Genomic DNA, 24,093 nt, shown 5'->3' on the forward strand with positions numbered 1-24,093 from the left:
TCAGCCCAAATTTTACAGTTACCAAGAAAAAAAATGTATAGTAAAAGTTGAAATGGGGTCAATTAGTCTAAACATAGCAAGACCAAGAAAAGTATCTTTCACATATACTGACAGCGTAAACCGAATATTATTTGATAGCTTATGGAATCCTAACCCACACATATTACCTATATTAATACTTAGGCAACCAATATCAATTCAAAACATACAGTGTCAAATATGGCATCATTCTCCCTTCTCCTTCCTAACCTAAATTGCGTCCGAAGCAATTCTTACCTATATTTTTTATTCATTTACTAAAAGGTACACATGAAGAAATTAAATTGAAAATTTAATTATAGTTGGCAAATTCTTTAACACTAGCAAACATAACATATGTAATACAAATAAAATATACCAAATTAATTATATTAGCTCTGCTCTGACCCTTGGGCTATTTATAAAATTTCTGCTACTTACCTAAAAAAAGTTAGGCAGTTTATGTTAATATAAAGTCAATAAATACTTCAGTGTTCACCATCCAAATCTGACTGCACTGGCTATGTTTTCTTAAGGAGAAAATAAGAAATGGGAAGAAGAGATGAACTGTGTGCTATGATGAATGCATCAATGATGTGACTGACCTAATGGGGCTGAGTTAGGTTTCTCTTTGCTATCAGTGGAAGAATGAAGAAGAATCAGTAGATTAGCACATGTTTATTGGTTGCTGACTAGGTACCAGGCACTGAATTCTTTCTAAGACGGAGTGGCATAGGTACTGTTATTAATCTCCCTTATCTAGATGTGGAAACCAAGCTTTAGAGAGGTTAAACGCCTTGCCTCAGACCACACACGCAGAAAACCAGAATTCAGCTTCAGCCAGTCAATCGATTCCAACACCTTGGTGCTTTAGCACTGATTTATAATTAGAGAAAACTAGAAGAGAGTTTAAGATGTACATCATGTTATTTTAAGGAGGGTGGACATGTAGTTTGAGAAAAAGGACTGTTTCTTATAAATGAAACAACTAGAGCAAAACCTTGATATTAAATGAAAATATTAGGTTAATTTTCTCTTAAATGACTGAATGTATGTTTATCAGCAGAACAGTTCCTGACACATGGTAGCACTCAATACACTGAGTTCTGGTATCAGTTAGAATTTCAGGTAATAAAATTTGGAAATGAAAGTTTAAATCAGTGAGGATCTAATCTCAGAAAATAGAAGTCTGGTCTGCCAGACAGGTTCAAGGAAATTGTTAAAGATGAGGGCTCTTCGGGCTTCCTGGGTGGGCCATCATTCTTAGCCCTTGGAATTAAATTTTGAGAGAGGTAAAGGTTAGGCGACAAATTCACAGAAACTTCTGATTCAATACCAACAAAAAGATCCTAGGGCTCTACAGCCCGGTGGATCGCTGGTTCCTAGTTTGAAATACCGTAACACAGGTTGGTGCATGCAGCTCAGTGGGCTGGGATTATGCCATGTGTCTGCCAAGAACACCTAATGAAAACCAGCTGCTGAATAATTGCAGAAAGCGTCTTTGCAGGTAGGCGTTGGGTCGGCTCCTCCAATACCTGTTATCACGTGGGAAGAGAAGTTTGGAGTCCCGGGTTCTGACCCGAGATCGTAGAGGAGGGGCGCGCGGAACGCACCGCCTCCAGGCCCCGCCCCCTATGGCACGACTCCGCCCACAGATGCTCCGGGTCCCGGGGCCGCCTGGAAAACGGAGGCCAGGGGCGGGGCTCACCCTTGCCCCCCGGGTCCCTCGGGTTCCGCCAATCAGCGAGCGCCCTGTTGGCCATCCGCAGCTCCCGCGCCCCTCCCCCTCCCGCCGGCCTCTGCTTTCCAGAATCCAAGATGGCGGGATCCAGGCAAAGGGGTCCCCAGGCCGGAGCTCGGCCGCTTTTCTGCGCCCTTCTGCTGTCGCTCAGTCACTTCGTCGGGGGCGACGGCGTGGGAGGCGACCCCGCAGCCGCTGGTGCCACGGGCACCCCAGGCATGCTGCCACATCGGCGTTTCGAATACAAATACAGCTTCAAGGGGCCGCACCTGGTGCAGAGCGACGGGACCGTGCCCTTCTGGGCCCACGCGGGGAGTAAGCCGGGGCAGAGGGCGGGGGGCCCGGGTCCCATCCTCGCCTGGCGCCTCCTTCTCTTTACCTCCTCCCCGCTGCACACCATATGCGCGGTGGAGGGAAGCCTTCTCAGCAGTCCCTCCAGCAGGTCGGCTCTGTCCACCAGGTTCCCTCCCCCTGGCCCCCAGTCTTCCTCCCATTCTGTCCACTCCCCTTCCTCCTATGCGTTCTTTGATCTCGTCCGTTCTTTCCGTTTGCTCTAGAGGTGTTACTTCTTACAATTCCAAGCACTCCTTAAACTCGGTTCTAGGCATCCCGTTTCACCCTAACGCCACGTCTCCAGGGGAAACGTCCTGCACCCCCAACCAATCCCAACCTGAGACATGTACTAGCAGCCCCCCACCTCCTTTCCCGTTTCCTCTCGGCCCTTCTCTGCTCTTCTTTATTTTTAAACCCAGTGTTAGCCATGGTTACTGTTCCTGTTTGTACCCGATGTCACTCTGTCAGCTCCACACATGATATATCTTGGTTTTAGAATAATTTTTAAGTTTTTATGTCAGAGAAACTTCTCATCCTATTGGAAGGATACCTCAGATTTACCCTCTTAGGGACTTGGTGTGGTCTTTGATCATTCCTCTTGTATTAACACTTTATTTAACAATTAGTCACACTTGTCCCTTTAGTAGAGGAAGGGATATATTTTTGGATATTGTTTCAGAACATGAGACTAAAAATAGCATAACTGCAAACTTTTGGAAAAATCGAAATAACCTGTGTTCCATGTTTTATTCAACTCTGTGTTTGGCACTGTTGATAGATAAGAGCTTGTCTTGCTAGACGTTTATATATGTGAAAGAAACATATCTATACTTTACTGCTGATGTGTCACTGCTGACTAAGGAATTGGCCTTAGCACTTGACAGGTTGTAAGCTCTGTTCAGTGACCATTAGATGCACCCTTTGAAACAAGCGGCAAATGCCTTTATATGGATTGAGAAGCTCTGGCACTTTGAATTCCATCACTTACTAAGAAATTTCTATAAGATTTGTATACATCATTTTAGACTGTCCATCGCTTAAAACAAAATGTCCCATTTCTAGACTGTAATTCTTGAATAGGAAGCAGACTTCTAGGAAGGGCATTTCACTGAAATTAATGTATAATTAAAAGGCATAAATTGCAAATTGACTTAATGATCAAGTCATTAAGTAGTTGAAGTGGAGTGCAATTATTTTATTACTCAGCAGACATTAATTATGTGCCTGCTCATCAAGGGTATGTTTCTGGGTACTTGTTATTAGGGTACCGTTCTTAATACACAAAGGTGATGCAGACGTCCCAAATACAAGTTTAGGGTTTTTTTGTTTTTCTTTTTGGAATGATGATGATTTTCAGTAGTGGTGATGAATTCGTACACTTTTTTTCATTTCTGCATCTCCATGGCCTGCTTGCTCATTCTTCTCTCATGGTTACACCACATACTTAGCCAATCAGGAATGTTAATCAACTACTCAAATTAGTTAACGTTCTTTACAGAGCCTATAACCAACTGTCAGCTGCAGAAATGTCAGATAATGTATCTGGGTGAATTAAAGTTGTATGGCTAGACTGGATTTGAAATAAAGGGATTAGTGTTTTAGCCATGACACTTCTATCTACTAACTCGAGGAATCACTGCTGTGGATGTCCCTTGCTTTCATTGTCGCTGTAATTTTTACAGTCTCACTTTTATTAACTACATGTATTATTTTTCACCTTTTCATGTCCTGAGATCCATCATGTAAAACTACTTTGAAAAACAGAAAAATGTAAGATTTAGTTTAAACATGGCCTTTTACATTCATTCTCAAATTAAGATCAAACCTATGGGTTTTTTCCCTTAACTCTAATGCCCTTTTGTCCTGTAAGTCCATACCCTTGAGTCCATAAGGGCAAAAAAATAACAATTTGTAACCTTTTCTGTCTCTCAGAACTCTTTTACCTTCATTCTTATTTGATCTTCAGTAGGCAAGGCAGGTGTTACCTGCTTTATAGATTAAAAAAAACCGAAATGTTAAGAAAGGTTAAGGTCCTTGGAAAAGGTTACATAGCTAGTGTACTGGAACTCACATCCAGGTCTTCTGACACTATCCACTACTCTCTCCAGGATGCTTGCCCTCAGCCGTTAAGTGTTTGAAAGTGATGGTAACAAACAGTAATTTATCTTAGTATCTCAACTTTTCTTTTCGTCAGTTTTTTTCATCCATAAAGAGATAATACAGTTATTTCCGAGCATGGATGTCAGAACTGGTTAATATCTGAATTGTTCAAAGTTAGACCTGATAGTTGCTTTAATAATTATTTAGTTCAATAATAGGACTAGCTAACATTTGTTGACATATTTATATATACTTATATAGGCATTTATATGTCTGTGAGGTTGTTAGAGAAATGGAGTAACTTGCCTATAATCAAACAACTGGTAAGTGGTAGCACTGGAACTTGAACCCAGCTTGGAGATGCAAACCACCATTTTGGGGATCACTTCTCTCTGAGAATCTGCTAATGCTGAAGAACTGTTTATTAACTTGAAATGCAGTTGCCTCTCTCCCTAGAAGACTGTATATATGCACAATATTTTGCATATAACTTCTGGGGTGTTTGTGGGAGTGATTGAGTCCAGCCCCTTCATTTTACAGGTGAACATATGGTGAGCCCAAGAGAGTAAGAGAATTATTTGCCCAAAGTCACACAGCTGAACTGAGACTAGGAATAAGTCTCTTGATTCCTAGTGGTATGTTCTTTTCACACTGTTTGAGCTTTCTAAACATTTGTAAATTGGTAAAATACATTGCAGTTTTTTGAAAATAATATGCAAATTTTGGGCGTATTTGAAAAATAATATTACGAAAATCGAATATTTGGTTGCCTTTTAAGCCATAGTTTCCTCCTTTCTGCCCCTTGAATTTTTAGTATATGGTTACAGCTTTTTTTGTGTTTTGTGTTTTTTGTGGGGTTTTTTTTTGTTTTTTGTTTTTTTGCATAGATATGTCACTATTCAAAATAGAAGGGGGGGTGTTTAGAAAGCCCTAAAATGTAAAAATTGAAACTGTCAACATGAAATTTTTTCCTAACAAAATTACTGTACAGGTTACTGAGTTAAAATTAGATCTCTAAGTATATGTATCAGTTTGGTGATGATTCATTGAGTTTTGCCTAATTATAACTTAAAGTTTTTCTTCCCTGATTTTTGTTCTAGATGCTATTCCAAGTTCAGATCAGATTCGAATAGCACCATCTTTAAAAAGCCAGAGAGGGTCTGTATGGACTAAGACAAAAGCAGCCTTTGAAAACTGGGAAATTGATGTGACATTTCGAGTGACCGGAAGAGGTCGAATTGGAGCTGATGGCCTGGTATGATCGTTTCTGTAACTTAGAAAATGTATATAAATGCATATACCACCAGCCTCTGAATGTTCCCTGTTCTATATTGACAGGCAGTTTGGTATACAGAAAATCAAGGCTTGGAGGGTCCTGTGTTTGGATCAGCTGATATGTGGAATGGTGTTGGAATATTCTTCGATTCTTTCGACAATGATGGAAAGGTATATTCTTTAAGACTGTTACCCACTTTAATATATCTGCTAACAGATTTAAGCTGTGAGAAATACAGCTTATTTAACACTCTTGTCAGTTTAATAGGAGAGAACTCCCCAAACTAAGTTAGGTGATTGATCTTTATGTAGCTGGGAATTTATCAATTTAAAGCTATGAGTTCATGATTTGTCATACTGCAACGTGAGGTCCTGATGGAGCCCTGACTCTAAGAATTTGCAAGGCCACCCTGTATGCGTGTAGTAATTTTGATGAATAAGCATGGGTCATTTAGATGTGGGTAATGAAACCAGTAGTGCTTAGACTAGACTATTACAGTTATCATGAAAATACCCATGTGCTTTACTACTACTGGCTCACATGTTATCTTTTCATATGTTATTACTCTTTTCAATGAACCAGTTTCTCTGATGATCTCTCCTAAAACAGTTAAGTACAGAATGTACTTACAAATCAGAAACACTAACTTGTGCATGAGCAGCAGCCTTAAGATTGAAGATCTTTGTATTAGCTTATAATTTCTCTACTGGGTCACTGTTAGCAGTTTAAAGGAGAACTTTAATAAACTCCTTGAATGCCACAGCCATGTTGCTTAACTCTATAAGTCCCATGCTTGTCCCATGCTCACAGGGTGTCCTCAACGTGTGCTGAGGTTGGTTATTCAAAGACAGGACACATCATCAGCCTTTATTGAGGTGTATGGGACTGATTTTAAGTGATTATAAGTGCTAAATTTTTTTTTAGTAAGTAGAAAGTTATTATTTTAAAATTCGGGGTCCTAGAATTTTAGAGATTAAGAGACCTTATAGCACATCCAGAATGATGTACAATTCTTTAAGGACTTTAAAACAAATATATTCTCTTTATTTTTAGAAAAATAATCCTGCTGTAGTAATTATAGGCAACAATGGACAATTCCATTATGACCATCAAAAGTAAGTGTACTTTATTTCTGATCTCACCTTCTTTTCGAAAACCTTTTAAAATATATTGTTTCGAATCTGAACATTTTCCAGGTGAAATAAGATTATTCTTTTTCTTGCAATTTATTTTATAGCTTGGTGAAAAGGTCTTAATTTGGTTCTGTTTTAAACTTCTTCCTGTGGACCACCTCAGATTTCATACATAAAAACATGTTGTTTTATTTAACCTAAAACTACATAATTTTAAAGGCTTATAAAGCACTCATCTTCTCAGTGACACCACTAGTCGTGTTCTCTCACCTTTATTAAGAGGAATCTGAAAAATTTGGAGCCTTGACTAAACTAATGATTAAGAAATTTATGCCTAAAAAAAAGTTAAAAAATAAATAATAAAAAATTAAAAAATAATAAGAAGAAATTTATGCCACTGTATTCAGTCTTAGTATTGCTATATTTAAAGGTTCTCAGGGTGACAAAGCTTCTGTTTAGTATATTTGTAATGTGTATGAAAAATTACTTATCCAAATTCCTGTTTACTGTTTCCTGCTTTAGTGATTTTTACTCTGGTAGTTACCTTTGGAGCCAGTTCAAGTAGAGATTCCAAGGCCTTCTCCTGTGATTCTGCTTCAGCTGCTTTAGGGTGGGACCTAGGAATCTGCATTGTTGAAGCTCCACATGTGACTCCAATTCTGTGCCCTGGTCTTACGTAGATCAGTGCGCCTGCCCTGGCCGTCAGCATGTGGTAGCATTGGCGCCTAATGTTATCCTGAGCCCTGACCGGGGTCACAGGAAAAACTCCTGCATCAGCTTTGCATCTTCTGAATAAATAACTTCAGATTTCCCAAGACTTTGTCGTAACTGGATACTGTTTTAATCTTTCCAGACACTAATCATTTTAAATAGTGAGTTTTTAAATATCGAAAAGCTTAAGTGCCTCGTTTGTTTTGCTTTCCCTTATACTATAGTGATGGCGCTAATCAAGCTTTAGCCAGTTGCCAGAGGGACTTTCGTAATAAACCCTACCCAGTCCGGGCAAAGATTGTGTATTACCAGAAGACGTTGATAGTAAGTAACATACATTTCGAGATAATTAAATGAACAAGATTCTAGTATGCGTTTTCATTTTGAATCTTTGATAGAAATGACATGAATTTAAGTTCGGATGCTGTTCCTGTCTTCAGCAGTGTAACTGTGAGAAAGCAGAAGTGGCTTCAGGGCTCCACGTGAGTGGCCGTGTGTGGTAAAGCCTTGCGGCTGAGTTTGCTTCTAGTCAGTAAATGTTGATAAGCACCTGCTATGTGCCACCTGTTATGTACGTGTCTAAGCCTTGAAGATACAGGTATAAATAAGGCAAAGGGAATTTTCTTCACAGAGCTTGTCGTCTGCTGGGGAGACACGAATGTAACATTACTGTGCTTTGTGATGAATACTGCAGCACAGATACCACTGAAGGATCAAAGGGTTAGAACCTTGTGGCTGCCAGGTGGCCGTGGCGAAGGCCAGAACAGCTCCTCACAATGCAGCTGCCCCTCGAAGGGGAAGAGGGAGTCTTCAAGGTGGGGTGCAGAGAAAATGGGCACAGGGACTGTTGAAAGATTTGGGAAAGGCGAGTAGTTTGACGTGGCTGATGGGTAGAGAAGACTGTAAGAAGTGAGGTGAAAGGTTGGCAGTCAAATCTTGTAGGTCTCGTGTAGTTTATCTATCTTGTAAGGAACAGTTTAAAGAGTCTTAAGCAGGAAACTGAAGATCAGACTTGCAGTTTAGGAAGAAGCCTTAGGCAGCAGTGTTCTTATAACAGTATTTGCGGAGGAGTGGAGGAGGCGATCATTTAAACTCCTTGACTTTTGATGAGCTGTACCCTGTGCTTGGTGCTTTACATGCAGTTTCTCGTTTATTCTTCACGAGCCCTGTGGGGTGGGCATCCCCATTTTATACATGGGAAAATTGAATGTGGGAGGTTTCAAGAAACTTGGACAGTGTCGTACCAAATAAGGACCAGAACTGATTTGAACCCAGCAGTGTCTTAACTGCAAGACCCCGCTTGTGGTCTGAACTGAGGCAGAGGGGAAGGGATCCAGGGGGCGGAGACTGGAGCAGTTGCTGCTGGTTTGCTGGGGGCAGGCGGGTGAGTGCAGCTGGGGTCAGAGGTGGTCCCTGAATTTCTGGCCACTTATACAGTGAAGCGGTACCATCAACTAGCCGAGAAGCGGCACATTTGTTTGTGTTTGAGGGAGGAATGGGACGGCAGGGCAGTCACAATAACTAAGTTCACAAATACTGGGTGAACTCTGCTTTTTAAAGACACCGTCGATACCTGGTTATATGATACTTACAAGTAAAACATTTTTTATAAATTTTTCTTTCCCCTAAATCATGGGCTAGCCTTGCACTCCTTTGTATAAAACTCTTAAAAAGGCAGTTCTTTGGAAAACTTCGTATTGGCATAGTCTTAAATTCCTAACTAATTGAGAGACCTCGGCTTTTGTGTCCAGTCTTTTGTGATTGACTTGGATCTGCACTGCACTGTGATGATAGACACCCTGCGCGATTTCAGTGGTGTCGTCAGTAAGTCACACTTACTTTCACGTGGCAGAACCCAGGCACCAACTACGGCAAGTGCAGACACACACTTGAGTTCACAGAGCACAGGGAGGCGGCCTGCATGACCCAGCTTAGTGAGGTGGTGCACCCTCCCAGAAGTCCCCGGAACAACAGTCCTGTGCAGTGTGCTCCCGGAATAGTTGCACAGTCACATGAGATCGGGCCCAACTGTGCGCGTTAGCACAGAAGATGGGAAGCGCTGAAATGCAGACACCTCATCAAGCCGCGCGTTCGTCAGACTCACCCGACCACGGAATCCTGTTCTCACCCAGGACCTACGAGTGTCTCCAGAGCGAGTGTTCCGGAGAGTACGTTTGAGGGAGACTGGGCAGGACACACAGCCGTGACTTAACGTCCTAGCCTTTGCTCAGTCCGTTGTCCCTTCTGGGGTACTCTCCCCTCTCTGCCTGGCAGAGTCATGCTCGTTCTTGAACACGCTCATTTGGATCCCTCATCCATCAGATTTCCCAAACATCAGCTCATAATTTCCTATCTCTTAACTCAGTTTTGTTCCTATAATGCTCATTTGGCCTTTAAAATATGTCGTATGGACTTAACCAGTCAACTATGGTTTGTATGTCTTTTCTCATCAATATTATCTTCAGTTACTCAGTGCAGGCATAACAGCCCGTATTCCTCGTCCCTATATTATGCCCATTTTAGGTACTCAAGGAAGGTTTATTAGATTAGTACTCACACCCTTAGCTTGTCCCAGGGTTTGAACTTCAGAGGGAAAAACAAAGTAAGGGGAGCAAGAGATGCTGTTAGTGAAGGAAACAGTCAAAACAAGAGATTTTTAAATTTTGCAAGTGTAGTATTTAACAGTGGGTCGAAACTTTAAGATGAGTGAGGAAGGTTAGCGGTGACCTCACGAAGAAGTGTCACTGGTGTTGGTCAGCGGACATCAGACCTGTGCAGTCACGGTCCTAACTTTCCTTCTAACTCAGAGCAGCGAATATATTATCCTTCCCTGCATTTTTTTAAAAAAATAATTAGAACTAGACAGTCAAGACTTCTAATAGATTTCAGTTTGTCAGGGTTCAAGAAAAAAAAAATGTACTGAACAGTTGAATATTTTTAGTATCAGAATTAGAAAGTGATTAACTTAACACCTTTGTTTTTTAGCTCTTATCGGCAAATGTCCTACCAATTGTTGATTCTGATTTGAAAGACTCTAAAGGAGAACCATTCGTAGATGATGTAAACTGTAATAGGAACATTACTAATCCGGGAAACAGACACAAATGTTAGTCAACTAAATGGCAGGTGATTTTTAAAAACTGGTAGGAGTCCATCCCACATTATATAGAGGTCGACCCTTCATACGGACAGGTATCTAACTCTCTTACTGAAAATTTGGACAGAGTACTGTAACAATTTTCCCGTGCGTCTTAACCTTAACTACACTGACAAAACTTTGCATCTGGAAGTAACGGTGGCAGTGCCCTGACTGGTGCCACATACCTACTGCTCCTTTCCCTTCCACCGTTGACCTCAGAGACTCCTGCTTAGGGTGGGGCTAGTGATTGGGTTGCTGGAAGTGGACGCGTGGAAGAGGCTGGACCGCTGCTTGACTGGGATCGTGAGCAGAGTGTTCCTGTGCTTCCGTAGGATGCCAAGATTCTTTAAAGACGTTTACGGCTGTTACTTCAAATATACATTCTGCAGAGTAGAAACTTATGTGTCTTTTTACTGTTTTAATTTCTTGCCTCTTATGTGAATACATTTGCTGTCTCTGCTAACTTACGACGGTCTAATTACCTTCCTTCACTATTTGCTAAGGCAATCTATTGAATTCTCAACTAGCTGTCGTCAAAATTATAAATTCAGCATGTTTATCTTAGCTCTGTCACCAGGGTTTCAGAACAAGTGTGATCTCCCTTCTGTGTGAATCATTTGCAGAAAGTAATCATGTTCCCTAAGTCTTCTCAAGAGAAGGTAACCCATATTCTGTTTTAGAAAGATTTTCATGGAAAGATATCAGATTTTTCTCATTAAGGCTTTGACACATAGTAGGGTAAAATATCTTGTTTAATGTACTAATATCTTGTTTAAGTGAGGTTATTTAATGGACAAGGAATTACCGTTTATAATAAATAATGGGAGAATGCTGATAGCTTTGGCTGTTGATTATTAGACCAGATATAGAGATCAAGTCATAAATTGATTATTGGAAATTCTTTTTACAATATCTGTTGTAAAAGCTATAACTACAATATGTCTCTCTAGGTAATGATCAATAATGGCTTCACACCAGATAAAAATGATTATGAATTTTGTGCCAAAGTGGAAAATATGATAATCCCCCCACAAGGGCATTTTGGAATATCTGCTGCAACTGGAGGTCTCGCAGGTAAATCTTGCTGTCTTTTAATATTATACATTTGTGAGTTGAGTTTTATTAGGAATAGTGTATTTTGGAGATGTATAGCCTTGTTTACTTTCAATATTTGAAGACTAGTTATAAGCTTCCCATAGCTTTCAGTCCCAGTCTTTTGGTCTCTTGGAATTGCTGATCTTCTGCTTATATTCCGCAGGTGTGCAGTTGGCTGGGGCTGCATACAGTTATGTAAATTAGAGCATCACTTTGGGTGCTATTTTATAGTGAAGGAGACATGTAAAGTTAAGGCTACAGAAGGTTAATTGTCAAATAGTTTAGGATCCTGAGAGTTGTCACAGTACATTTAAATAAATGGGTAGCCTGAGAAAATATTATTGGGGTCTAAACTTTAAAAAAGTTTTACCATTTTTTGCCTTAAGTATGATGATCAATGAAGTTATTTGATGTTAATACCGTCTTCTGTTTATATGGTACAATATATAAATTTATTATTTTCAAATATCTGAATTGTTCTTTACAATGACATAGGGAGGGAGAGGATCATATTTACCCTGTTTTTAGATGCGTTTGCCAAATCTTGGATTAAAGGACTTTCTAAAGATCCCATGGCCAGTAATGGTCAGACCCCGGCAGGACTTGGCGTGGATTTCTGACTCCTGGGTCCAGTGCTCTATTACACTGCACAGCTTCTCTCTCCCACAGTCACCTATCCTAACCGTGGCGTTGCAGTTTGCCGTTAATCTGGCTACCTACCGAGAGCTCCATAATAGTGGCAGAAAGCTTAGGGATTGCCACACAGTTGAAATTAATTGCTTTTACTTTGAAGATATGACTAACCAGGGTTGGTATTTTAATTTGATGTTATGAGGTTTGATCTGATAAGTCCTTGTTTTGAGCTTAAAACAGCTTGAAATTAATTTGATTTTTAATATGATTTTTTTTTAAATAAAATTGTTCATATCTGCTGTTGAGGGAAACAAATTTGCATGATGTAATCATATTATCTAAATCAGGATGCTTTGAGAACAAAAGAAGATGCCATTAGTAATTCCAGGACACAGGTAAATCAGGACTGCCCCAGTAAGCAGGACAGAGCAGTGCCATGTTTACGATAGGACAGTGAGGCAAGAAGTGGTAAGTGCTGTAGGAGAGGTTTAGAGACAATAGGTACAGGAAGTAGGTGAAGGACCAGATTTTGTCTCATTTGCCTGGGACATAGTCCATGGAGATCCGTGGGAAAATACGGGAGGACTTTGGTACCAGGGTTCAGAGTTTAGGCTTGTTTTGTTTGTTCATTCCCTTATCAGACATTTATTAAACATCTGTTATGTGTTTAACACTTAAGAAAGTGAATTTTTGCTTATTTCTAATGTCTTTCAGATGATCTTTGTCTCTAAGTTCACAGAGCACCATTGCATTTACAAAATTAGAGCTGATTTTTATCTGTCATTATTTTTTAAAGAAATAGATATCTACAAAGTAGATTCACAACCATAAAAATAACCTATTATGGAACTTTTTCAGATTTTTTTTTTTTTTTAATTTGTAGATGACCATGATGTCCTTTCTTTTCTCACTTTCCAATTGACTGAGCCTGGGAAAGAGCCAGTAAGTATAAACAGTTTTTTCAAAAAGTTTGTTTTCAGTTTAGTAGTATTGCCTCATAGCTGAAAACTTGGGGAGACTGCGTTAGGTTTGACTCTTATTTCTGCCTGTTACTGCCATGTGACCTTGTGTAAGTTACTTAGCCTCTGTAATGCTCCATTCTTCGAGTAAACAGATGTTCATACTGGCCATCTCATGACGTTTGTAAGCGTTGAATAAGGCATTGCACTTCTAGCAAGCACTCAGTAAATGGTAGTGGCCCTCTTTTTTTTGCTGTAATTATTAGTAGCAAAAGTAAATTGGTTATGATTTAAATAAATTTTTTTGTTAACATTTCAAATAATGGTAGTTAAAAGGAGGAAAAATATATATTGAGATTTATTATTTTTTAACATTCTTAATATATTTTTCAATGATCTGTCCTTAAACTCCAAAAAAGCCTACACCAGATAAAGAAATTTCAGAAAAAGAAAAAGAAAAATATCAGGAGGAATTTGAGCACTTTCAACAAGAATTGGATAAGAAAAAAGAGGAGTTCCAGAAGGGTCACCCAGACCTGCAGGGGCAGCCTGGTGAGTTGTGGTGAAGCTGTCCCCGGGGCCGCAGCGGCAGGCACGGCGCGCGTGTCACCTCACACTTTCATTCACCTCGTCCTCTCTCTCTCGTCTGGCACATTCCAAGTAATTTCCGGAAATAATTTGTAAGCAAATCCTCAGTCTTTAAAGGGCTTGGAAACCGGATGTGATGGAGTGGGGTGTGCAGTAAGGGCTACCGTGGTGACCCGCGTGAGCAGTGGCCCACTGCAGTGAGCCCATGGGGACAGGGACTTCGTTGTGTTCAGTGCCGTGTCCCCTAAACTAACTAAACAACAGTGCTGTACAACAGTAGTTGAGAGTCAGTAAACATTTGTTGAATGAAGCCATCCAAACTCTATTTCTTTACTTTTAGTGGCACATAATTACCTTATTATTACAGAGACAATACTTGGAAACCATCAAAACTGTTGTGAGAATGATTTTAAGCGGTTATCTGGCTCTCCTCCCCTTACGCAACAGAATCTCGGACGTGAAGATTGAGAATTTTAAACTTTAGTCTAAGCAGGCCACTGTGACGAAATGCTAAGTGCACTACATGTCACAGATAAAACATGTTAGGGCCCAGTAAAGTGACTTTATTTTGTCTGCTAACGTTTGTTATATGGGCTGTTCCCCCATCGAACTCTATGTGGTATGTGATTCTCTAAGTGATTGACCATGTGACGCAGACTTAATGAAGCTAAAAATGAAAAATACATTTTATTCTTTTCTTGGATTTGTTTTAAATGTAACATGTGACTCGTGAGTATATCCTGAAGCTTATTGTAATAAGTGTTTGAACGAAATAATCTGTTTTCAGCATGGTCAGGTATAAAAGGAAAATCAGGTCTTCTCCACTCCATTTCTTAATCTTTACGTAAGTAAAATGCACATATTTTAAGAGAATAGTTTGACGAATTCTGACAGATGTGCGTGCCCATTTAACCGTCACCCAAATCAGTGCGCAGAATATTTCGTATCACCCTGGACGTTCCCTCGTGCCTCTTCACGTCAACCCTCCCTCCCCAGAGGCAACCACTATTCTGATTTCTGTTACATAGGTTAGTTCTGCCCATGCATATGAATAGAATCACACACTATATTTGAAAGAGAAAATGATTTTTAGGTGAAAAAATTCAGACCAAATTTATAATAAATTTTCACCCACCGGAGATGTCTAGAACAAATCGTAACTTAATCATGATTGAATTAATTATCTCTGCATGTTCGATGTCAGGGAGGTCATATCACTGTTGTTGATGTTCTGATTTTAGTATGTGTCGTTACTTTTGTCACTTACGGTATTTTGGAAACTACATGTGTATAGGTGATTCTAATAATTTTAATTTGTAATTTCCACTTTAGCGGATGAAATATTCGAGAGTGTGGGAGATCGTGAGCTGAGACAAATCTTTGAAGGACAGAATCGTATTCATCTTGAAATCAAGCAGCTGAACCGACAATTAGATATGATTCTTGATGAACAGAGAAAATATGTGTCCTCCTTGTCGGAGGAGATCTCTAAAAGAGGAGCAGGAATCCCTGGGCAGCATGGACAGGTGAGCTTTCCGAATTGCAGCTGTGCTTAGGTAGCCTTTGATGGAGGAGAGCGGAGGAGGAAGGCTGCTGAGCCGTGTGTTCCCATGGAGTGTGGGTTATCGAGCCAGCTGGCCATCTTTTGTTTTTCCTCCAGATCACTCAACAAGAACTGGACACTGTTGTGAACACTCAGCATGAGATTCTGAGACAAGTAAACGAAATGAAGTAAGTATCCAGAAGTAATGTCTGAGTGTTGTGTACTCTGTTTATCTTAAATTCATGATTTCTCACGTTCTAGGGTCATTTTATTAATACTGGAATGTAAAGTACAAGAACTTTTGATATTTAGAAACTGCAGACATGTTTAAATTTTTTAATTATTTTAAGCTAGAAAAGAAATGCTGTAGCACCTTTAAAAAAATAAAGATTCGTCACATTGACTCTACAGCCAGAACTACTTACACATTTCTAAAATACGAAAAGATTACGAGTAATATATCACAGTTCTTTGAAAAATACTAGGGGAATAAGCACACATAGCATCGTAGGACTGTAATACAAGCATGCCTTATGCAGGAACTCCTTTTTGATGGAGTAAAAACATTTTAAAGGAAATACGCTATGTGCGACTACCTCTTTTTCATTCCATCTTGTGCCCTGAGAGAGGCTGGACAAAGAGTTGGAGCAAAGAGGAGACACTGTGTCCTTGGAACGTTGAATGATAAGATTCTAAAAAGGATCCACTTATGCAGATAATTAACAACTTCAAATGCCTGGAGAACAGAAACAGCTAAAATGTCGTATTTCATAAGCTAATACTTTATAGCACTGCCCCAGCCAGTATAGCCCTTGATGAACAAGAGTGTCAAGGGGAATGTCTTTAGGACTGGAAGATTCAATAGGATTAGGTTAAATAGAAGGTGAAAATATCCAACACGTAGAGATTAAAGGCAACCCAGCTTCCAACTGCAAATTTGTATTTCTTTCAGTTGCAGTGTTTGGAATTTTTAAAAATCTTCAATTTGTAAACTTGTGATTAAAATATTCATGATGCTAAATGAATAGTTAAATTGGTTTAGAAATAGACTGGATTGCGTGACATTATTTTTTTAAATCTTTGTTTTGATCTAATTTTAGACTTCAGACATTTCAAAAATAATAATCTCCATATATCCCCCACCCATCTTCCCCTAACTGGTTATAGTACAATTGTCAGAACCAAGAAGCTAACATCGATACAGTACTATTAACTAAACTAATGATCTTACTCAAATTTCGTCAGTTTTCCACTGTGCATTTTTCTGTTCGAAGATCCTGTCCAGGATCACGTGCTGCGTTTAGTTATCTCTCTTTAGACTTCTGCAGTCTGAAACAGTTCATCTTTCCTTCTCTGGCATGACCATGACAGTTACCAAGAACATTGATCAGTTATTTGGTGAAGTGTCCCTCAACTTGGGTTTGTCTGATATATATTCATGATTGGATAGAGGTTCTGCATTTTCGACAAGAATACAACAGTGTACCATATTCACAATGTCAGTATATCTTATTACTGGTGATGTTAGCTTCACTTGCCTACGATGGTTTCTTCCCAGTTTCTTTAAGTTACTATCTTTCCCTTAGTAGTTAACAGATATTTGGGGGAAGATACTCTGAGACTGTGTGTTTATCCTGTTTCACTTTAAACTTTTGCTCACTCATTTTAGCATCCGTTGATGTCTCGCCTGCAACAAGAAAGTGGTGTTTACCAAATGCTGGTTTTTCTGTTTCTATCTTTCCTTCTGCATTTATTTATTTATTGAAATTCTGTAAGGACCAGCTCTTCCTTCTCCCCCATTTTTTTTATTTATTAATTATTTATATCAGTATGGACTCAGGAATATATTTTCTATGGGTTACAATCCAATACTGTCATTATTTCTTTTGTTATTCAGATTATCCCAGCTCTGGTCATTAGGCACTTCTCCAGATTGGCTTTAGTGTTCTTTCAGCCCACATCTTTTTTTATGCATTTCTTTACCTTCTGGTAACCACACTATGTTTCAGGCTTATCTTTTATTTTCTCTGCCCCAGCTCTAGAATCAACCTCTTCTCTAGTGAGCCTTGGTTCCTTTTATTGGAGAGAGGTAATTAGAAACCAAGATCTGGGCACCTGGTGTGCTCATTACGACTGGGGTGCCGTTGTTTCTAGGCTCTCAGTGGACAGAGCGAGGGAATATATGAATGTATTCTAACCCACAAATATCTCTATTTTTGTATCCACCAATCTACATGTGTTTTTAAAAACCGTGAGATTATTCAGATGCTTTGGATTCCAGTTGGACTGGACTGGACTGAACACTGCGGGGTCGATTTCAGCCTTCCTCCTTTCCGTATTGAAAATTCTTTCTCCAACAGGGAAACCTGTGTTCTTATCTACAATGTATTTACCTGTTGGTTCAATTTTAGTGTGTACATAAAGTGATATCGTACCGTAAACCCATATCCCTGCGGGAAAGACTACCCCTTTCCTGGTCTTTCCTTCTTTCCGGCCCTTTCCCACCCACGCCCTCTTGGTAATCCATCCCATTCATTCCTGCTTTGTTCCTGTATTTCTTCTGCACACATGTATTTTCTTGGACCCCTTCTTATCTGAATAGTAGCCTACTCTTTAGTAAAAGATAAAGGCATAATATTAAGTTGTAATTTTATAAATTATTTTCCAAGGTTGAAGACGGTTCAGTTTTTTAAAATATTGATCTTTTATCTTTCTTTAATAATCTGATATCTTGGGCTTAGAATTGTATCTAACCATTTAAAATCTGTGAGGGAAAGAACCATCTCCTAGCAATCCCACTGTCTAAAGGGATTTTCTGTTGCAGGAATTCCATGAGTGAAACCGTCAGGCTGGTCAGTGGCATGCAGCACCCAGGATCCGCAGGGGGCGTTTACGAGACCGCGCAGCACTTCAGTGACATCAAGGAGCACCTGCACGTGGTGAAGCGGGACTTAGAGAGCCTGGTGCAGCGGAACGTGGTAAGCGCTGCTCCCGCCCGCTTTGCATCAGTCTTCTTCAGGAAAGGAACACATTCAACTTTATTCTACTGAAAATACTTTAAATTTTTGATTAATGCTAACGATCTTTTATAATGTCAAAGATGGAATTATTCCATGTGTCTATATGTACCATATTATGCTTCCATAGCCTATTGAATATAATTTTTTAAAAAATAAATTGCTATCCCAATTAGTGGAGCTATCACAATTTCAGACTTTTTTCCTAGGTTCTTTTCTGTAAGGTTTCTTTAAAAAAATGGCTCTTATCGATAATTATATCTGTAAATATCTTTGAAAAGATAAATGTCTCTCTTGACAACAAACCCTTTTGTTAGACTGACTTGTGCTGGGTAACTCATATTTCTGTCTGTCTCAGCTGTTTAGCACAGATCAAAACTACCTGACTAGCGGCAATTTTAAGCAAGGTCTTCCAGCTGTTTTTCCTGCCTTGTTTCATTTTTTTAAACGTTTTTTGTTTTTGTTTTGCTTTATTGGGTCTTTTTTAGTGTAAGCCCCATTTCACTTTTGGAGATTGGCAATAAGTATTAAAAATAGGTAACTTTTTTTGACGTTTAACATGCATAAGAGACAACATTAGAAGACCGATCCCTGGTACTTTTAAGTTTATTCTTGATTACTGGCTTTAAAGACCCTCACAAAATTCACAGATACTTGTAGCATTTGCCTTTTCCTCTTCCAGTTTTCTAAATATGGCTTAATGTTTTCTTATTGCCCGTTACCTCTCATCCAAAGCATTATTATCTATTCCCTTACTTCTGTTTGAGGTTATTTCTCCCCAATTTTAGCCTTTGTCAAAATGGTCCAGTTGATGCTGTGGGTGGTATTATGCACTGAAGAACTTTATCCCGTAGATGTATGCACATTAAAAACAAAAAATCTTAGGAGCCCTTCTGTCTAGATACCTTGTTCGTGATATTTAATTACCTCCTTATAATAGAAGGAATACTCATGGGAATAGAAAAAGAAACACTTTCAAAATACCAGTTAGTAATGTCGAACATTAGGAGATCAGGGACAAAGAGAGCTGAGCCAAAGCCAGGATATCGTCAGGTCGTTCATTAGTAGGGAAACTATGCAGTCATCTGAACCAGGACACGTGAGACTGATGCTGAGCACTCTCAAAAGTGTTCTGTTTCAGACGCTGACATGGTTACCCCGTTGAAGGTGATGCTCTTAATAATTACTTTAGTACAACAGTGTAAACTGGAAGTGTCCAGGAATTTGTGGTCTGTCACCCCCAAGGACACTAAAATCACTGTCACTTTGACAAAGATAGGAGCCAAATGGCAATGAGTGAGTGACTGGACAGTGAAAAGGTGGAGGCCTTCCAGTGTCAACTACTCTTTAAAAAAATTGAGTGGTAAAAATTGGGATGGAAGATATTTACAGGATGAATAAATGAAAATACTTGTGTTATACAGTAGACCGTGAGTTTTATAAAGATTTCACATTTATTTCTTTTTCTAAAATACTAATTTGACTGATTGTAACAGAAAGTTCTTTGCCTTATAGCTATCAAATGAAAGACTGAAATGCCCAGAACTGCCACCTTTTCCATCATGTTTATCCACGGTGCACTTCGTTATATTCGTAGTGGTACAGACAGTGTTGTTCGTTGGTTATGTCATGTATAGGTGAGTCTCTAAAACTTGGCCGAACATTTTGCTGTATTTGTTTAATTTGGAATACTCAGTATCATCTGTGTTCATAATGGAACTTTCAATACCTATTAGTTAGCTTTATACAAAGCAAATATTATTTCTAGTCTAGTTCAGTTCACATGGGAGTGCACGTACAGAGTGTATGCTTATCCTAATGTATTTTAGACTTCAAAAGACATTGTATATTTCAATTTTAAGCAATCCTATTTCTTTCCAAAGTAAAGTATACAGAAATTCTTTCAGTTTTTTTTCTTTCTCTTTTTTCCTTAGGACCCAGCAAGAAGCAGCTGCCAAAAAATTCTTTTGACCACCATTTTCATATGTGTGCATCATGTATGTATGTACAAAATGTTGTCTTTTTGAGGGAATTGAAGTATTTAAATTGCTTCATAGGCTAAATTATTAAATTTTGTATAAAATAATTTAAACATTGATTTACAGTAAGAATAAAACCTTAAAGACAACCACATGTAAATTTGTGCATAGTACATAAAATCTATTTAAATTTCAGTGCATTTCTGGCCAGTAGAACACAGCCACTGGACAGAATATTGATAAATAAGACGGTAAATAATAGAAAATTGGGGCCAGCCCCAGATATGAAAATTACCCCTAAGTTTCAGATGCTGGAGGTTTTCCTTTATTTAACCTAAACACACTTGCCCTCCTGCCCGCCACACATGAGGTCTAACTAAGAGCTCCCCATCCTGGTTCTCTCATAACCAGTCGTAAGAGGTCAGAATTCCCTCCTGTGACACCCAGGCCCGCAGCCCTTAACCTGCTACCCTTTGGTCTCAGGACATCTTGTCCGAGAGCCTTAGGGCTGGGTAAGAGCCTCACGTTGTTTATTGGAGTGTTTCCCTTCTGATCATCAATGTTGTATTTCACTTTTAAAGGAAATTTTGGGGGGAAATTAAGAGCTGCTCTTTGCCTGAAACACCAGTTAGGCGAACACATTCCTCTCATGATAGTTTTTAAGGGTATTTGCCTGGTAATGCATTCATTTCCTGACTGCTCGTATTCTTGAACATCTTCATTCTGTCGGTTCAATATTATGAAAATCATTTTTGCATTTGTATTTGTAATGAACTTACTTCTCCCCTTTTGTACAGCATATAGATTCAGCTCAGATTGCACGTTCTGGGGATATTTTGCTTCACAGACCCCACCACTACATTCTGGTTTGCATTACTCTGTACAGCCTGGTGCTTGCAACGCCGCGTACCCATGTAAATTAAGGAGGCTGTATTAGAAGCAGTGTTAAGATTTTTGAAGGCAAAAATTTGAAAAATAGAATTAATACTTCTGATTTCTTTGTTTTAATGCCAGAACTGAGGATATTGCGAAGCATTTGTTAGTAAGCTTAACCTCGAAATGTGAGCCTGGAGGGGTTGTTGTAGTTTTCGTACATATTCTAGGTACTACAGAAACAGTCTGTAAATGACATTTTAAAATGCACTTAATTCTGTCTTCACAAGTGATGTAAACTTATTTTTGCTGGCTTCAAAATACTTTTTTATCTCTTTTAGCTAAAATGGTGGTTTTACATTTGTTGTGGGATGCAAAATAATACTGTTTTATAAAATAGTACCGTTTAATTCTTATATGCCTTCATAAATTTACCCTAAGATGTCATTTACAGATGGAACTGATTGCCTAAAATCTGTACAAAGACTATGAGAGACTCTCCCTTCTAGCAATACCTGACGTGCTATGTATACAAACAATCTTGACATTGCTTTCTGTCTTAGCATTTATCCTAGAACACTGAATGAGAACGTTCTAATGATTACTCACTCTAGTCATTTCAACATAGAAAATGCGTCACTAGTGTTTTTCCTTGTAGTCTTAACATTTTGAAATTCATGTTTCAGAGACATCATCACAGAATTTATTTCATGAAAAAATATTAATACCATCAGAAGAATATTTAATTTGTAGACTATGAACTTGAGAAATCCTCTTGAGATTAAAGCCTTCAAAATGTCCAGTATTGTAAAATCCACATACCTGAACTTATTAAAGGACTCCCAGATGTACGCAGTACCCATTTTCAGGCAAAAGTTCAAGAGGAATCATTCGATTATTTCTAATACAAATGGAAATGGCTGTTATGAAAAGCATGAGCATGAATCTTTTTTACTTAGTAATGTAATTTGCTAAAAATCACTCGGTAAAGCAGTTTGCACAGGGTATTTGTCATATTATTCGAAATTTGATTTCATTTCCTCAAAATCATTGACTTTAAGTAGCTCATTTCCGAAGAGAAGTGTTTCCTCTGTGGAAAAATCAATCACTGCCAGGATTCTTTCTTTTCTGTACTGTTTTGTATAATTGAATTTAACTTCTCTCACACCAGCAAGTATACTACAGGTGCCTTGGATTAAAACAAAATTGATTTTAAAATTTTAGTGTAAGTGGTGCTTATGACGCCACTTTTAAAAAGAGATACAATTACATAATGGTTGGAACCGTTATTTAATGTACCTATTTGTGTTCTAATTGTGTGGATGTTTTATTCAGCTTGAAATTTTACTATGAAGCCACAAACAATAAACAATATTTTGGTATATATTAAAGGGATATCAGTGTTTGTCACAGGGCGGCCCGAGGACCAGCCGGGTCTTGGAGTGCCTGTTCAGAGCACAGGTCACGGGGCTCCGTTCCAAACCACCTGAAGTGAAATTCAGGTGTGGAGCTTCAGAATATGTTTTCGACAGGCACCTCCAGTGATTCTGAGCACACTCATATTTGCGAACCACTAAGATGGAGAGTGGAAAAAAATAAGTGTTGTTTTGTTGGTTTAAAGCTGAGCTCAGAGCATACTATAACATTTTCATTGTCATTAGCAAATAAATGTGCACTGATTCTTTTATACTTAAAATTTACTTAATGTTCTTTTTACTAAAACTCTTTGTTTAGTAGCAACCAGAAACAAACCAGGTTGTTGCCTGTAACTCTTGGTACTTTGATTGATGGCTTTTAAACTTACAAAATCATCTTCATGGTCATGGTCAAGCCATGAAAACTCCTATCTTCACGTCTGCCTGCTAAAGCTTTTTGCTTTCCTGATGGCGATTTTTGTGACATTTTATCTCAGACCGTAGTACTTTTTGATAACTTGGGGAAAACAAAAATTACTTGAATAAGGGATTGCCAGACCCACCGCATCGCAGACAGTCTTTATAAAGAACATAGTAACAGTTGTGAATGTTAAGATGTGATTATCTTTTCCTGTCCATGTGCTTTTGCAGGGAGGTAGTGAACAAATGATTATATTGGGGAATTTTTTTATTTATAAGATCTAATGTGAAAGCATCACTTGCAACTTTTTAGATCTGTATGTTGCCTGTTTAATATATTTCTTTTAAAGTTTAAAGGAGTTTTCTATCCACTGTTAGTTTCAATTGGATAACATTTTTTGTCAAGTGTTTTTTTCTGATTGTTATTTGATGCTAGCTGGAATTCAAGAAATGACATTGACCTTATTCAAATAAAGAAATATTTTAGTAAATTTACTTTCCTTCATTAATCTTGGGTAATAAGTAGTTATTTTCCAAATAGGCCCTGATTTGTGATGGTATTTCATTTACGATGTGCTGTGTGCTCTACCCTAGGGGGCATATCACCTGTGGAGTCAACATGAGGAAGCATAAAAAGTAGAAATGATAACGGATAAATAGTTAGCCTTGCTGGTAATGAGAAATACATAATTAAAACAATGTATTTGATGTTTCCACTTTTAATAACCACAGACTGGTGAAAGTACAGGTAAGCCTGAACTCTTAGTCATCACTGATGGCAGTTAAAAGATCTTTGAATCTTTCTGACAAGTGCCATTTAACCAAGTAATTCTAATTCTGAGAGTCCATGCAATATAAAAAGGGAAGAGTATTGATGTCAGACAAATCCAGGTTTGAATCTCGGCTTTGCCACTCAGTAAAGATGGCCTCAGTCTTCATGATACTGATCTCAGGGCAGTAGCATTGTAAGAGTCTTCATTACACAGTTTCAGAAAATGATAGACTAAGGTAATGGACCTCTCTTCTGAGAAATAGTGGATAAAATAGAAGATTTAAAATAAATAGATGGATTTGAAAGAAATCAAAGGAAACTTAGAGCCCGATCAGTGAGCCTCCCTGC

General features: G+C 38.7%; 1 protein-coding gene across 2 annotated transcripts; it reads left to right on the forward strand.

Annotated features, from left to right (window-relative positions):
* Positions 1-1,800: 1,800 nt before the first annotated feature.
* On the forward strand, positions 1,801-23,681 carry LMAN1 (lectin, mannose binding 1). 2 transcript variants are annotated; one of them, XM_039840393.1, is made up of 14 exons: positions 1,801-2,074; positions 5,293-5,447; positions 5,531-5,638; positions 6,522-6,583; positions 7,537-7,636; positions 11,402-11,525; positions 13,063-13,121; positions 13,558-13,690; positions 15,059-15,252; positions 15,387-15,457; positions 18,094-18,247; positions 19,802-19,923; positions 20,221-20,283; positions 23,568-23,681. In XM_039840393.1, the coding sequence occupies exons 1-13, from the start codon at positions 1,837-1,839 to the stop codon at positions 20,255-20,257; spliced, it is 1,557 nt and encodes a 518-aa protein (XP_039696327.1). In that variant the 5' UTR covers positions 1,801-1,836; the 3' UTR covers positions 20,258-20,283; positions 23,568-23,681. The 2 variants fall into 2 exon arrangements, with proteins under 2 accessions (XP_039696327.1, XP_039696319.1); XM_039840385.1 differs by lacking the exon at positions 23,568-23,681 and having other exon boundaries at positions 20,221-22,529.
* Positions 23,682-24,093: the final 412 nt, after the last annotated feature.

This window comes from Pteropus medius, unplaced genomic scaffold, assembly GCF_902729225.1.
Source record: "Pteropus medius unplaced genomic scaffold, Ma_sr-lr_union100, whole genome shotgun sequence".
NCBI lineage: Eukaryota > Metazoa > Chordata > Mammalia > Chiroptera > Pteropodidae > Pteropus > Pteropus medius.

Excerpts from the sequence above, each read along its gene's own strand:
- LMAN1 (XM_039840393.1), top strand. The coding sequence starts at position 1,837 with ATGGCGGGATCCAGGCAAAGGGGTCCCCAGGCCGGAGCTCGGCCGCTT. Across the intron at positions 15,458-18,093 it reads AGACAAGTAAACGAAATGAA|GAATTCCATGAGTGAAACCG; the intron begins GTAAGTATCCAG and ends TTTCTGTTGCAG. Across the intron at positions 18,248-19,801 it reads GCCTGGTGCAGCGGAACGTG|CTATCAAATGAAAGACTGAA; the intron begins GTAAGCGCTGCT and ends TTTGCCTTATAG.